The 15393-nt window shown below is 45.3% G+C and overlaps 1 protein-coding gene across 8 annotated transcripts in view; it reads right to left on the bottom strand.

The window, feature by feature from the left end:
- The window catches only part of clasrp (CLK4-associating serine/arginine rich protein), a 63527-nt gene extending 48380 nt beyond the window's left edge, over window positions 1-15147 (bottom strand). The window contains exons 1-8 of one of the 8 annotated variants that reach the window (XM_043680828.2): window positions 15087-15147; window positions 12523-12590; window positions 9037-9171; window positions 8440-8537; window positions 4777-4878; window positions 2709-2788; window positions 1828-1912; window positions 35-177 (exon numbers count right to left, since the gene is read on the bottom strand). In XM_043680828.2, the coding sequence (XP_043536763.1) occupies window positions 35-177; window positions 1828-1912; window positions 2709-2788; window positions 4777-4878; window positions 8440-8537; window positions 9037-9135 (607 nt within the window). In that variant the 5' untranslated portion in view covers window positions 9136-9171; window positions 12523-12590; window positions 15087-15147. Of the gene's footprint in view, window positions 1-34; window positions 178-1827; window positions 1913-2708; window positions 2789-4776; window positions 4879-8439; window positions 8538-9036; window positions 9172-12518; window positions 12650-15014 lie in introns of those variants that run through there. The other 7 variants (XM_043680827.2, XM_043680831.2, XM_043680832.2 and 4 more) reach the window with 7 other exon arrangements.
- Window positions 15148-15393: the final 246 nt, after the last annotated feature.

A 15393-nucleotide genomic window follows, 5' to 3' on the forward strand; every position in this document is an offset into this window, starting at 1 on the left:
TGGGGCAGTTTTCAGAAACTTTACAGTCGCTCACCTATGTCTGGAATTTCTTCATCTGAGTCACTCTTCTCATCTGAATCTTCCTCTTCATCTTCGTCTCTCTCCTCGATCTTTTCATCTGTGGTGACTGAGCTGTCATCGTAAGTGTAGCCAATGGAAGCTTTCTTTTCTGCCAGTCTGTTATGGAGGAAGGTGGACAGATGATTAGCTGGTCATGCGGGGTGAAGGAGGAGGTCGGCTGTCATCAAATACTTGCTGTAGTCACTAAGTAACGAAAGTCGTAGTACAGGAATGTAGTTTATTACACATGGAGCTCTTTTGCACATTTCTTTCTGCAAGTTGTTATGAGGGTGTCAAAGTTGCTACCACATGGAGTAGTTGAGGTAAATAGCACTGATGCATTTAAGAATTTAAGTAGATAAACAAAAATCAAAGGATAAGCTGATCAGGTGGTGGGAAGGGGGAGCCATGTTACAAAGATGGGAGGCTCATATGGAGCATAAACACCAGAATGGAGCAGTTTGGCCTGTTTCTGGTGTGGCAAGATTTCCGTAACATTATTGTACAAAACTTCTAAGAGACCTGATAAGCCAATTCTTTGATATCTTTCTTAAGATAATTCTTTGATTGGCCTATCCCTCAGCATCTAAAGAGCACTCAATAAACAGTTAAAGATTTACAGATTCCAGTTAGCTGAGGGAAATGTTTTACAGCCGTTACCAAAGTGATGGCATTCAAAGCAGGAGGTAAAAGGTGACAGGAAAGGAGACTTTGTCCCCAGTCTATTCCACCAGGAATGACATTCCGCTATTCAAGATAAAAGCCTTGGAATTTAAATCTGGCAGGAATCACTACTGCGGTTAATGGTGTTATAGAATTCAGATGCATTGAAAATGCAAGTTACTTCATACAGTCAAACTAGTCAGTACAGCAGTGGAATGAATTCTGACACACATACCTAATTATTTTTTTTTACAGCTTGCACTTCTGAATTCGCAATATTTCACAGGCACATTTTGTTTGGGTATCTGCAAACTATTCTACTGCAGGGGTATCGCAGGTGAGCCCCACCTCAAGATTACAGGGGTGGGTTGGGGGATTGGATGCTGTTCAGAAGGTCAGTGCTTCCACACTGTAACAATTTATAATCTCTAACCTGACCAGACAGCCAGCAGGAATAGGAATGCCGGCAGGAAACATTTTAGCTATTAGGAAAGAAGTGAACAGGTTGGAGCTCTTTTCTGTAGAGAGGCTGATCTGAGAGCTGCTTAAGATTACGAAATGCTTTGACAGGCTGGATGCAGAGAAGCTGTTTCCATTTGAAAGCAAGATCAGAACTAGGGGCTATAAGCACAAGACAGTTGTTAATAAATCCCAGGGAATTCAGGAGAAACATCTCCACCCAAAGAGTGGGGAGAATGTGGAACTTGCCGATTGCCTCTGAGGCGAACAGCGCTAGACACAATTAAGGGAAAGATAAATAAATAAACTGGAGAAAGGAATCAAAAGATATATTTATTAGGTGAGATGCAGAGGGTTGGGATTAGGCTCATATGGGAACATTAACACCACTACTGACCAGCTGGACCGAATGGGCATTTCCTGAGCTATAAATGCACTTTCCTTCTCTGCGTTCATCACCCATCCCTTCAAGAGGGCAAAACTGCCACCTGCTGTAGCCCTGATTAACATCAATTCACTCAACACAAACCTGGTCCATTTGGGCACTAAGGTATCAGAGAGTCTGGACAACAAAAGAGAGGGATAATGCATAGCTACTTCCTGTTGCATCCTTTCACCCTCCCTCCCCCTGGATCCTGCACATACTTCTTCTTCTCATCATCGTTGGGTTTCTGCATGCCCCCGTACAGCTCATCGATGTAGATCTGGTACAGACACTGCTCCTCAGCAACTGAAATACAGAAAGACACCAGTCGGTTTAAAGCTTTAAAAAAGGAATCTCCCAATTAAGACAGATGAACAGCAATTTTATTCTCAGAGCTGTTCACCTTTAAAATGCTGTAAAGCTTGGTTTACTCAAAGACGAGGCAGTCAGGTTTTTGATCAACAAGGGAGTTAACAGTTGAGGTCAGGCAGCAAAGTGGAGTGAGGCCATTATCATATCATCTACAATTTCATTGAATGAGAAAGCATGATCGATGGGCTGAATAGCCTCTTATCTTTTGATGTATTAGATGGGTTAATGCATCAGTTCTGTCACACTTCAAACATTGAACAAGTCGGATAATTGGACAGCTAAGATACAGATGAACAATGATCTAACTGGAAGCTAGAACAGGTTTGAAAGACTGATTGGCCTCTCACCTAGTTCCTACATTCCTATACATTTCCCCCTCCAGGTGGCTGTTGCATATTCCCAGTATTTCTAACACATCTTTCACCAAGTGATGGCACAACAATTGTAATGGAGGAGCTGCAACCAACAATGGAAGCCAATCAAAATTCATCTGTACTTTTGGGAAATAGAAAATAAAATTAATCTCCGTGGAATTGCCTGTGGACCAACAAGGAAAACCAACAGAGCGTATCATCACGAGAAACTGAACGGGTTGTATTTTTTATTTAAAAAGATTAGGACAACCACCATTTTGGCCAATTTGCCAGGTGATGAATCGCAACAGCTTCACTGATAGAAATTCAGCGAGGGTTACTGGTTGGGTAATTCAAGAAACAATCTGGAAACTTACTGCCTGCAAAATCATTCTGCACCAGACCTCTGTATCGCTCGTAATTACACTTCCGTTCATCATTATCATGTTCTGGAGAGCTAAAGAAGAAAAATTAAACCTTCATCACATGTTCAAAGAGTAAAATGTTTGACTCAAGACAAGGGTCTTTTCTTCAAACAACCACCAAATGGTTTAGTAAGAGACGTTACTTGAGTTTGCAACTTCCAAGTCAACAATAAGCTGGTGTGAAGCTCTGACGGGTTAGATTGCAAAATATACCAGGGGGAGGTAAGTACAGGAAAGGGGTCAGCTGTTTCAGACAGACATGAAGATGAATTCTTTCCTCACAGGGCAGTGGATTACTGCAATTCTCTGCCCAAAACTTGTATTCAGGGGTGAGCTCCATCACCTTTCTTGTTTAGAGTCAGAGTTGAACAGCATGGAAACAGATCTGTCGGTCCAACTCGTCCATGCCAACCAGATATCCTAAATTAATCTAGTCCCATTTACCAGCATTTGGCTCATATTTCTCTAAACCCTTCCTTTTCATATACCTATCCAGTTGTGTTTTCTTTATTCTTTCATGGGATGTGTGTGTTGTTGGCAGGTCTGGCATCTCTAATTGCCCTTGAACAGAGTGCCTTGCTCATTCATTTCACAGGGCAGTTAAAGTCAACCACATTGCTGTGGGCCTAGGAAAATTCTGTAGTCCAGAGCAAGTAAAAGGACACCAGTAAACCAAATAGGATTTTATGATGGATTGACAATAGTTTCTTGATCATCATTACCTTTCCAGTTTTTTAACCTTTGAAGGAAATATTGATTTTTAATTCCTCCAGATGCTGTGGTTATGCTCAGAGGGCACAGTCCTTGGTCTCTGGATTACTAGTCTAGTGATATTACCACTACACCACTGTCTCTCCTAGGGACAGATGCCAACCTTGACACACTACCTTATTTAAGATAAAGAAATGCAACAGGGTCTAATGCAGCTGTGGGAGCTTCCCAATAGGGATGATCATTTAGATTAGGACAGATGTTTGCTCACCAGGCCAATGGGGAGCGTGGAGATAACTTGGATTAAGGATGCCCTGTGTAATGACAGGCTGTTCCTTTACAGATGTAATTCTGTGCAACCTTCAGCAACACGCACTAACCTGAGACTAACACTGATTGGATGGCATTATGAGGAAAGGTTGGGACAGGCGAGGCTGGAGTTTAGAGGAATAAAAAGTGACTTGGGCTCTTGTGGCACATTGGTAGTGTCCCTGTCTCCTGAGTTCCACCTGCTCCAGAAACATGTCATACAGTGTCTGAACATGTACTTTAGAACAAGCTAAAACCTAAATTAGATAGGTCATTGTTTAAAAAATAAAGGGCTGCTTGAAAACAGTGATGAAGAGAATTTTTCTCTCAGAGTTGACAGCCTTTGGAATTTCTTCCTCACAGGACAGTGAGGCATAAGTTTTGAAAAGTTTTAAAGCAGAGGTAGATACCTTCTTGATAAGCAACGGCATTTTTAAAATTCACTCTTAGGATGTGAAAATCACTGTCTGGGTCACCATTTATTGCCTTCCTGTAATTGCTCTTAAAGAGATGGTATTACTTTGAACTTCTGCAGTCTATTTGGTGCAGGTTTGCGGTGGGAGTTCCAGGATTTTTAACACTGAAGGAACGGCAATATATTTCAAACCAGGATGGTGAGTGGCTTGGAAGGGAACTTGTAGGTAATGGTATTCAAATGTTTCTTTTTCCCTTGCCTTTCAGATGTTAAATGGTAGGATTTCAAGTTGCTGTCGAGAGAGAGAGGTTATTGGGACGAGGTGGAAATATGGTGTGGAGGGCACAATTGGATCAGCCATGATCTTACAGGATGGCGGAGCAGGTTTGAAGGGTCAAGAGTCCTACTCCTGTTATTAATTGTATTGCCGCAACCCCCATTAGTTGAAGTAGCAATGGACAGGCGCTTGGGTAAAAGTGTGTGGAAGTCTGTGATTGTCAGGATCTTTGGAGGCTGAAAGGAAAGGAGTTTAAATTGACTAAGAATTAGGTAAGTTTCTCTTTCTTCCAGCGTGTTGATACTCACAGAGCACTCAGGAAAGGAGGGGCGTACTCCAGGATGTAATCCAGATGAGCCCGAACATCAAACCGATCGATCATGTTGTTCGTATCACCCTGCCAGGGCATCCTTGAGAAATAACAACAGGGAACCATGAGTGAGATTGGCTGACCATTAATGGCAGTGCACAGGGAACGAATCAGCACCGACACTGGGAGTCCCCATGTGAATTATGGACACAAGCCTCTGAAGGAGGAATTGAACCCACAACTTGTAATGCTACCCCTACAACAAGGATGTCAGAAATAATGTTAACAAATTCAGAAATGCTGGCCTAGCCATCATGGCCCAAGTCACTCGAGTGAATTAAAAGCATCTTTTAATTTTAGAAGAGCATAAAATCTGGTGTGCAAATTGAAATCCGTAAAACAAAAGTTGAGATTTCAGTCAACAGGATAACTTGAAGATTTACTCTTAAATCAACAGTAACGAAGGAGCTGCAACCAACAATGGAAGCCAATCAAAATTCATCTGTACTTTTGGGAAACCGAAAACAAAACTCTACAGGAAGTGCACAACTGTTGGAAGCAGTTAACGTGGGTGTCATACAATTCTCTCATAATGCCCCATAATTCTGTGAACTAAGTTGTTACTTCAGCAATGAAGTCTTCTTAGCACAGAAACTACAGAAGCTCGACAACATGTGGCAATTCCATCCAAACCCTCAGTGTTCGATTTATCAGTCTACTCCTGTTCTTACCTCTTCCTATTGTCACTGACAGATGGCAGACCACTAACTTTGTGTCACCTCGCATGCTAAGGTACCAAGAAGGTAACAGCACCAAAGCACATCTCGGCAGCAGACAAAACACTGGGCATTATTGGAAAAGGGAGGGGAGTGGCAGCCACAGCTCAATGGGTCGCATGCTTGCCTTACGGTCAGAAGGTAGCACACGGATTAAGGCTGACACTCCAGGGCATTACTAGAGGAGTACTGCACTGTCAGAGATGCAAACGTCCCCAGTGAGATGCTAAGACCCCAGCTGTCAAGATGAATGCATGGCACTCTTTCAAAAACAGCAGCTGGCATTCCAGTCAACCTTTACCTTGACTTTCAAAGTCAGAGCCATTACAGCACAGAAAGCAGTCCTTTGTCTCCATGGTGATCACTAAACATCCTTTATGCTAATCCCATTTTCCAGCACTTGGCTCATAACCTTGTAGGCCTTGGTGTTTCAAGTGCTCATCTAAGTAGTTCTTGTATGTTAAGGGTTCCCAACTCCATAACTCTCCTAGGCAGTGACATCAATTTACCCACAATCCTCTGTGCCAAAATCATGTTTCCTCAAACCCCTCTAAACCACCTGCTCTCTGGTTACTGAGAGATTATTGAGAAATTTCTCCTTTTCTGTTCTATCTACAACCCATCATAACTACATCCCAATGAGATCCTGCCCCAAGCCTGCTCTGCTCTAAGGAAAACAACATCAGCCCATTAAACCTCTCTCTTCATAACAGAATGGCTCCAGACCAGGCAACATGCTGGTAAAGGCAAAAGTGAGGACTGCAGATGCTGGAAATCAGAGTCTAGATTAGAGTGGTGCTGGAAAAGCACAGCAGGTCAGGCAGCATCCGAGAAGCAGGAAAATCAACGTTTCAGGCAAAAGTCCTTTAAATCTTTTCCAAGCCCCCTCTAGTGCAATCACGCCATAGCAACAGTAGTAGGTCATTCAGCCCCTTGAGCCTGTTCTGCCATTTAATTAGATTGTGACTGATCTGTGACCTAACTACATATATTTTAACTCATATCCCTTAATACCTTTACTCAAAAAACATATCTAACTCAGATTTAAAATTAACAACTGATCTAGCATCCATTATCATTTGTGGAAGACAGTTCCAAACCTCTCCCATCCTTAGTGTGTTTAAGAGCTTTCGAACATCTCTCCTGAACAGTCTGACCCTAATTCTCAGACTATGCCCCCTAGTTCTAGAATCCTCACCCAGTGGAAACAGTTACCTTTATGCATTCTATATTTTCCTGTTAATACCATGAAGACTTCCATCAGATCATCTATATTCAAGTAAACAAAAGGCCTAATTTATATAATCTCTCCTCATAACCTAACCCTGAACCTAACCATTCTTGTAATCCTGCGATGTACTGCCTCCATAACCAATTAATCCCTGCTAAGGTGGAGTGCCCAGATCTGCTCTCAGTACTCCAAGTGGGATCTAACCAGAGCTTTGTATAAGTACAGTTTGTACTCTAGCCCTCTCGACATAAAGACCAGCATTCCATTAGCTTCTTGATTATTTTCTGCATCTATTTGCGACATTTTAAAGACCTGTGCACCTGAACCCCCCCAGTCACTTCGGACATTCACTGTATTTAACTTCATACTATCTAGAAATGCAACATCACACACATTAGCTTCCTGCTGACTCACCAACCTAGTGTCCCAGCTGTGCCTTTGCAAACCCAAGTCAAACAAATTCAAGTGACAGGTTTACTAAGGAACCTCTCAAAGGTGAACCGCAACAAACAACTTTAATAGTTTCCATGTAATTTTTAAACCATAAAACAAATTAAATAAACTGATGAACAATTCCTTTTGAAGGGAGTGCCATTGTGTACACTCGAGCAAACATTTAAAAATTATTTAATTAGATGACAACCTCTTAAAGGAGAAGTCCCCTTTGAATAATCAATAATGAAATTAGCTAATATTCAGCCTCTTAAAATACCTTTCCAGGGGCTAAAATCTACTTTTATAATTAATTGATTTGCTTTGATGTCTCGTGTCACAGCTTGATGGATCATGACCTGGACCTTCTGGCTTAGAGGGCTGGTCGGTATAAAGACCTTATAACATCTAGGAGCATTAACCACATTCAAACTCCATGAACCTGATCTGATTTTTTTTTTAGATTAGATTCCCTACAGTGTGGAAACAGGCCCTTTGGCCCAATAACTCCACACCGACCCTCGAAGAGTAAGACACTCAAACCCATTTCCCTCTGACTAATGCACCTAACACTATGGGGTAATATAGCTTGGCCAATTCACCTGACTTGCATATCTTTGTACTGTGGCAGGAAACCGAAGCACCCGGAGGAAACCCACGCAGACACGGGGAGAATGTGCAAACTCCACACAGTCACCCGATGGATTCTTCACATGTGGCCTATGTTGAGATACCACCAGTACTACACAGGATTTTTAGATATTAAAGTCATCAAGGAGTGTGAAGGGAAAGCAGGAATATGGCATTGTTATTCAGGATCCACCACGATCATACTGAAGGCCGGAGCAGGCTCAAGGGCCGAATGGCCTACTCCTGCTCTTAGTTTCTATGTTTGACTTTCATCTTTTAATATCAACTGGATTCAGGCATGTTGTGGCAGTGCTGCAGGGCAGATAGACCTTGAACCCAAAATCAGAGGTGAGGACGCCACAAGACCCAAAGTCCATTTTGATTTAAAAAATTATTTTGTCTGAATGAGTTAGAACACACCAGCATTACAGGTGGGACTTAAACCCAAACCTTCTGGCCCAGAAATAGACATGACCCCTGTGCCACAAGAGCTGTGTTTAAGATACTACATCGATTAGCAGCCTCCACTCGCATGCTCTTAACAAAACTGTTAACATTAACAGTCCAGCAGTTCAGATAAGGTATCACTTACATGTTGAGGGGACTCTCTGCTGCAAGTGCCACGGCAGAATCCAGGTGAATTTTACACGCTCGACCATGTACCTGCAGGAACTGTGCTGGATCTTTTTTCTGGAAATCAAAGATGGCAGAATGCCGCATACATTGGGAAAAGAATTTTCAGATTCTCTGTTTAATATCAATTAACCCCAACGTTATACAGTCATACAGCACGTAAGCAGATCCTTCGGTCCAACTAGTCCACATTGACCACGTTCTCAAACTAAACTATCCCCTTTTGCCTGCATTTGGTCCATATCCCTCTAAGCCTTTTCTATCCATGTACTTATTCAAATGTCTTTTAAATGTTGCAACTGTACCTGCATCCACCACTTCCTCTGGCAGTACATTCCATATACAAACCATCTTCTGTGGGAAAAAAAGTTGCCCCTCATGTCCACTTTAAAACTTTCTCCTCACACCTTAAAAACAGGCCTTTTGGTTTTGAACTTGAAAATACCCTTTCTTTTTATCTTATCTATGCCCCTCGTGATTTTATAAACCTCTATAAAGGTCACCCCTCAATATCTAAATCGGAACAATGGACGTTACAATATCATGCCACACTCACTATCTTCTCATAGTACTCCCTGCGTCTTTCAGCCCGTTTCTTGTAGTCCACCATCATCCCTCGCAGTTTCCGCTCATGTTTCCGAGCCTCGTGCCACATCCTGGATTCCTGATGTGACGAGACAAAACGGCAAATCTGAAGAGAAACAAAAAGTGATTCCCAATGAACAGCCCAGCTTTCAACAACATGCTGCATTTAATTAGAGTCCAGAGTGCACAACACAACCCAAGGCATTTCACGGATATGTCACCAGATTAAATGTGACACCAAACCATAGCAAGGTGAGACACAGACAAGCAGATTAGGCCAAACTCTTGACCAAAGAGGAAGATTATAAGGAATGCCATAAAAGAGAGAATTAGAATGGCAGTGAGGATAAACACGGGGGGGGGCAGTTTTGAAAATTAAGGATCAGGCTGGTGAAGGCACAGCTGCCTATTAAAATTGGAGATATGTAAGAGCCCAGAATTGGACAAATATTGAGATTGTGGAAGGTTTCACAGATCAAGAGGGGTCATGTCCATGGAGAGCTCTGAAAACAAGGCAAAGAATATTAAAAGCAAGGCACTGCTGGATCAGGAGTCAATGTGGGTGAGCAAAACCTGGTGAGAGACACCGTGTGGCTAGCAGACTGATATTTCCTTCTGTTGCTTATAAAGATTGACATCTGGAATGTGCCTAAAATAAAACACACATTGCATTTCTCCTCTATATTTCAAAGTACAGAGGATTAGCAATCAGGTTCAACACCAAGGAAAAGGTTATGACTGCACTTTCCTTCACAGCGTGGTATCCAGCCATAAATAACAAATTTGATCCCTGATGAGCCCTAAAACACTAACTCTGGAAGTAGGCATAAATGTACGACATTTAATACATGGAAGATCATAGATGTACATGCTGGTAATCTCCTGAGAAATTGCTCAGTGACTCAGAACACGCTGGCCACCAGTTGAAACCAGTTCTTCAAATTTTGGGGATAATGAATGCAGGCTGAATCCTGACACTGAGGCTCATGGGACATAAGGAACTGCACACACAGCTGCCATCTGCATTTATCTCTGCTTTCATTCTCTCACAGGACATGGGGAATGGTAATATTTCCTTATTAACTTGAAATTTTACAAGACTTGCTCTCTGTACAAGTGATTCCAGCATCTGCTGCCCTTTATTCCAATTGTTTATACATTTGAATGGGCAGAGTTTATTGGCCATTCCTAATTATCCTTGAGCTGAGTGGAATGGACAGTTAAGAGTCAAACGCATCACTGAGGATCTGGAGTCATGTGTAGGTCAGGATTGCAGATCACATTACACTGAAGAACCAGATAGGTTTTTAGGACAACTTGTAACTCAAGATTTATTACTGACTGAATTTAAAATCTGCCTGCTTCTGTGCTGGATGTAAATCTATAGCCTGGGCTTCTGGATTACAACTCTAGTGACATCAAAATCTCAAAAGCAGACCGTTAACTGCAGATATATGATCACCAATAGATGACCAAAGGCTGGACAGTTGTGCATTTGAAAATGCACTTAGTTTTATAATCTTGATTCAGATGCAAAAAAAAAAGTGATGTTGGAAGTTGGTATGGGTAGGAACCAAGGGCAGTAAATTAACTAAACCAGATGCCAGTGAATACATGTGGCTTTCACCAGGGTCAGATTTGAGGAGGACAGTGAATCCTCCTCACAGTGAAGAGAGATTGAACAGTTTAGACTTATATTTCTGGAGTTTAGAAGAATGAAATGAGATCTAACTGAGGGGATTGACAGAGTAGATGTAGAAAGAATGTTTCCTCATCAGGCAGTCTAGAATGAAAGGTCATAATTTTAGGATAAGGGGTTAGCAGATTTAAAACAGAAGTGAAGAGAAATTATTTTTATTCCATTCATGGGATGAGGGCATTGCTGGCTTTTTTTTTTTTTCCACACTACCGCCTAACTGCGGTAGTGCTTATTTTTTCCCCAGCATCCATGTTGTGTGTGTGCAGGTGTGAGACACAGTGAGAGACACAAGGCGTACGAATCTTTATTCAAATTTCCACCACCAGGAAGAAAGGAAACACCCGAGTGGCCAGTGACAAGCAGTGCCCTTCACATCAAAGGGCAATGCTGTGTGATCAAACAGAGAAGGGGAGGGCAGGGACTAAATCAAAATAGAGTTGGAGGGGGAAATAATGCACTCCATTCCCTGTGGCGCCCACCTCTCCCTGAACAACCCCAGGGTGTTGGTGGACACCGCGTGCTCCTTCTCCAAGGACACCCGGGCTCTAACGTAACCGCGGAAGAGGGGCAGGCAGTCGGCCCTAACGACCCCCTCCACGGCCCGCTGCCTGGACCTGTTTATGGCCAGTTTGGCCAGGCCCAGGAGCAGACCCACGAGGAGGTCTTCAGACCTGCCCTCCCCCCTCCGTACCGGGTGCCCAAAGATCAGGAGCGTGGGACTGAAGTGCAACCAAAAGCAGAGGAGGAGGTTTTTAAGAAAATCAAAAAGGGAGTGCAAACGCCCACACCCAATATATACGTGGTCCACGGACTCCACAGCGCCACAGAACAAGCAGTTGGGCTGGGAGTCCATGAACCACTGCAATCTGCGGTTGCATGGGACCGCTGCGTGCAGTGACCTCCACTCCAGATCCCCGAGAGAAAGGGGGAGGACTATGGCGTAGAGAGCCCTCCACTGGGATCCCCACCGCCCGGTGGGGAATGGGCACGCCAAGGCGTGTCTGGACGGTGGATGAGGGAGAAGAGGTGGACGGTGTGCAGCAGCAGTCGATACACAGCACGCCGTTTTACGTCCTGAAAGGGAACAAAATTAAAATTCCGGAGGCGGCTCAGGTTGTGGGGCACAGGCTCCCGCGGGAAGTACGGGATCTTGGGGCCAACGTGAAATTTCATCCGGCAGATGGCAGTTTCCTTCCCTATAGAGCATTAGTAAACCAGATGGGTTTTTCCAACAATCGACAATGGTTTCACGGTCATCATCAGGTTCTTAATCCCATAAATTTATTGATTTTCAACTTCCACCACCTGATCTGGCAAAATTCAAATCCAGGACCCCAGAACATTACCTGGGTGCCTGGATTAACATCCTCCCCAAAGGATTGTGATTCTGTGGAATTCACTACCCCAGAGTTCAGTGGATGCTGACATATTGAGTAAATTTGAAGAGACAGACAGATGTTTAAATAGCAATGGGTCAGAGGGCTATGGAGAGCAGCAGAAAAGTGAAGTTGAGGGTGAGAAGAAGTCAACCATGCCAAAATTCAAGTGGCGAAGCAGGTTTGAGGGGCTGAATGGCCTCCTCCTGCTCTTAGTTCTCATGGAAAGTGGGGATGGGCAATGAGCTTGGTTGAATTTATGGAAATATTCCACTTCAGTGTCATTTTAAGAAGCTGAAGACAGCAACAAAAAAAAAAGGAATAAATACCATTCCAAACCTTTAACCTTTTGTGTGTCCTTGTAAAAACAATACTCACTCACTTCTCTTGTACAAGAGGTGCTGAGCTGCTCTGCTTAAGAAGGTGGAAAGATAGGTAGTGGCATTCAACCTGGAGGGAGACAGAATTCATGTGTCAGATGTTAGGAGAGAATAAAAACTTGCATCTCCAGGACCTTTCACACAGAGGTCATCTTGTGGCACCTCTCCACCCACCCATCGTTCCCCCTGCAACCTCATACCCCGCACCCTCTCATTCATCTTCACCCCACACACCCACCTACTCCTGGACCCTTTCCCTCTCCTAACTCACTCCTGCACCTCCCACCAAACCTTATCCTACACCACCTTTCCACACATACACCCTCCTGAATCCACCCACCTTCACTTTTAACCCTCTTCTATATTCCCTGCCCCTGCACTGACCCCTCTCTCTCTGCTGCAATCTCACCAACTCACCCCCCTCTCAGCAACGACCGCCTCCAAAACTCACCCCCCTCTCATCCCTGACACAACAACCCGCCCCAACTCAACCACCCGGATCCTCCCCCAGCTCCGCCGTGAAACCCTCCCCCCCTTATCCCAGATCCCCCCTGAGCCCCAATACCCTCCACTGCACCACCTCTGCCCTGATACCCCACAGCTCTGCCCCGATACGCCCCACACCCTCACCTCCGCCCCGATACCCCACAGCTCTGCCCCGATACCCCCCACACCCTCAGCTCTGCCCCGATACCCCCCACAACCCTGCCCCGATACCCCCCACTGCCCCAATACCCCCCACACCACCTCGCTATCCCCCACCTCTGCTCAAATACCCTCCACTCTGCTCCAATACACCCCACCTCCATCCGATACCCCCCACACTCTCCCTGTCCTCCCAATAGCCCCTTCGATAGCCCCCTCTCCCCTTCGATACCGTCCTCCTCTATTCCCCTCTCTGCCCCGAAACCCCCTCCCCCTCAATACCCTCCTCGATTCCCCTCTCTGCCCCGAAACACCCCTCAATTCACCCCTCTCTGCCCCGATACCCCTGCCTCCAACCTGCCCTGACCCCTCTGTCTCACCCCCCTTCCCCCCGACACCAAAATTGGAGGTGTAGTGGACAGCGAAGAGGGTTACCTCAGATTACAAAGGGATCTTGATCAGATGGGTCAACGGGCTAAGAAGTGGCAGATGGAGTTTAATTCAGATAAATGCGAAGTGCTGCACTTTGGGAAAGCAAATCTTAGCAGGACTTGTATACTTAATGGTAAGGTCCGAGGGAGTGTTGCTGAACAAAGAGACCTTGGAGTGCAGGTTCATAGCTGCTTGAAAGTCGAGTCACAGGTAGATAGGATAGTGAAGGCGGCATTTTGGTATGCTTTCCTTTATTTGTCAGAGTATTAATCTAAGTAATCTAAGTAATCTATTGAGTACAGGAGTTGGGAGGTCACGTTGTGGCTGTACGGAACATTAGTTCGGCCATTGTTGGAACATTGTATGCAATTCTGGTCTCCTTCCTATCGGAAAGATGTTGTGAAACTTGAAAGGGTTCAGAAAAGATTTATAAGTATGTTGCCAGAGTTGGAGGATTTGAGCTATAGGGAGAGGTTGAACAGACTGGCGCTGTTTTCCCTGGAGCATCGGAGGCTGTGGGGTGACATTATAGCGGTTTATAAAACAATGAGGGGAATGGATAGGATAAATAGACAAAAAATTTTCCCTGGGGTGGGGGGAGTCCAGAAGTCAGGGGCATAGGTTTAGGGCGTGAGGGAAAAGATATAAAATAGACGGAAGAGGTAACTTTTTCACTCAGAGGGTGGTGAATGTATGGAATGAGCTGCCAGAGGAAGTGGTGGAGGCTGGTACAATTGCAACACTTAAAAAGCATCTGGATGGGTACATGAATAGGAAGGGTTTGGAGGGATATGGGCCAAGTGCTGGCAGGTGGGACTAGATTAGTTTAGAATATCTGGTTAGCATGGACGAGATGGACCGCAGGGTCTGTTTCCATGCTGTACATCTTTATGACTCAAATCCCCCACCCCCGACTCACTCCCCCGCCCCAACGCCACCCGACTCACCGCCCCTGCCCCAACCATCCCCGTGACCCCCCGACTCATCCCCCCCACCCCGACCCCCCCCGACCTGACTCACCTCCAATCCCCCAACTCACCCCCACCCCATACCCCCAACTCACCCCCGACTTACCACCCCACCCCACATCCAATCCCAGACTCACCCCCACCGCATAATCACGACTCACCCCCCCCCACCCCCTCCGACTCACCCCCCAACTCACGTACCCCTATCCCCCTCTTACCCCATAACCCCCTTCCTCCCAACATTCCCCTATTCCTCCTCCAATGTACCCCTATCCCCCAACCTGCTCCCCATCCCCCAACTTAACCCACCCCTCCACTCACCTTACCCCTACCTCCCCCCACCTACCCCAATTATGTCCCCCTCCCCCATCGCATTCTTTCCCCGCCCTCCTCCTCCTTGCCCGACACCACCGATCCATTCCCAATTCCCCGTCAGCCTCCGGCCTCACTTTCCGTGCTGCTCTCACCCCTTGTCGGTGAGGTGCCTCTCCTTCCAGTCCCCCCGCCCCAGCAGCGTTTACCTGGAGTGAAGCGCTACCAACACTCCGCCATCTTTTCTCTTCTCCTCTCCTCCCCCTTGAGTCCGGCCGCGCACACAACTTCCGCCCCTCGGTATCCGCTGCGACCCCGCGCTTTCCCGGCCACTTCCGCCCCGCACCAGGTACCACAAAGAAAATCCTCCTCCACCTACTCAGCTGCATTTTCGGTTCCGCAGAGTGTCCGTGACATGTATTTGGAGTCCTTTTCAATCACTTGTTTTCTATTTTTGGTTTCAGATGTATCAGCATCACAGCCACATAAACTTTTATTAATGCATGGGAAGGGATA

This window comes from Chiloscyllium plagiosum, unplaced genomic scaffold, assembly GCF_037043375.1.
Source record: "Chiloscyllium plagiosum isolate Xiang-an unplaced genomic scaffold, Cpla_swu_hap1 HiC_scaffold_47, whole genome shotgun sequence".
Taxonomy (NCBI): Eukaryota; Metazoa; Chordata; class Chondrichthyes; order Orectolobiformes; family Hemiscylliidae; genus Chiloscyllium; species Chiloscyllium plagiosum.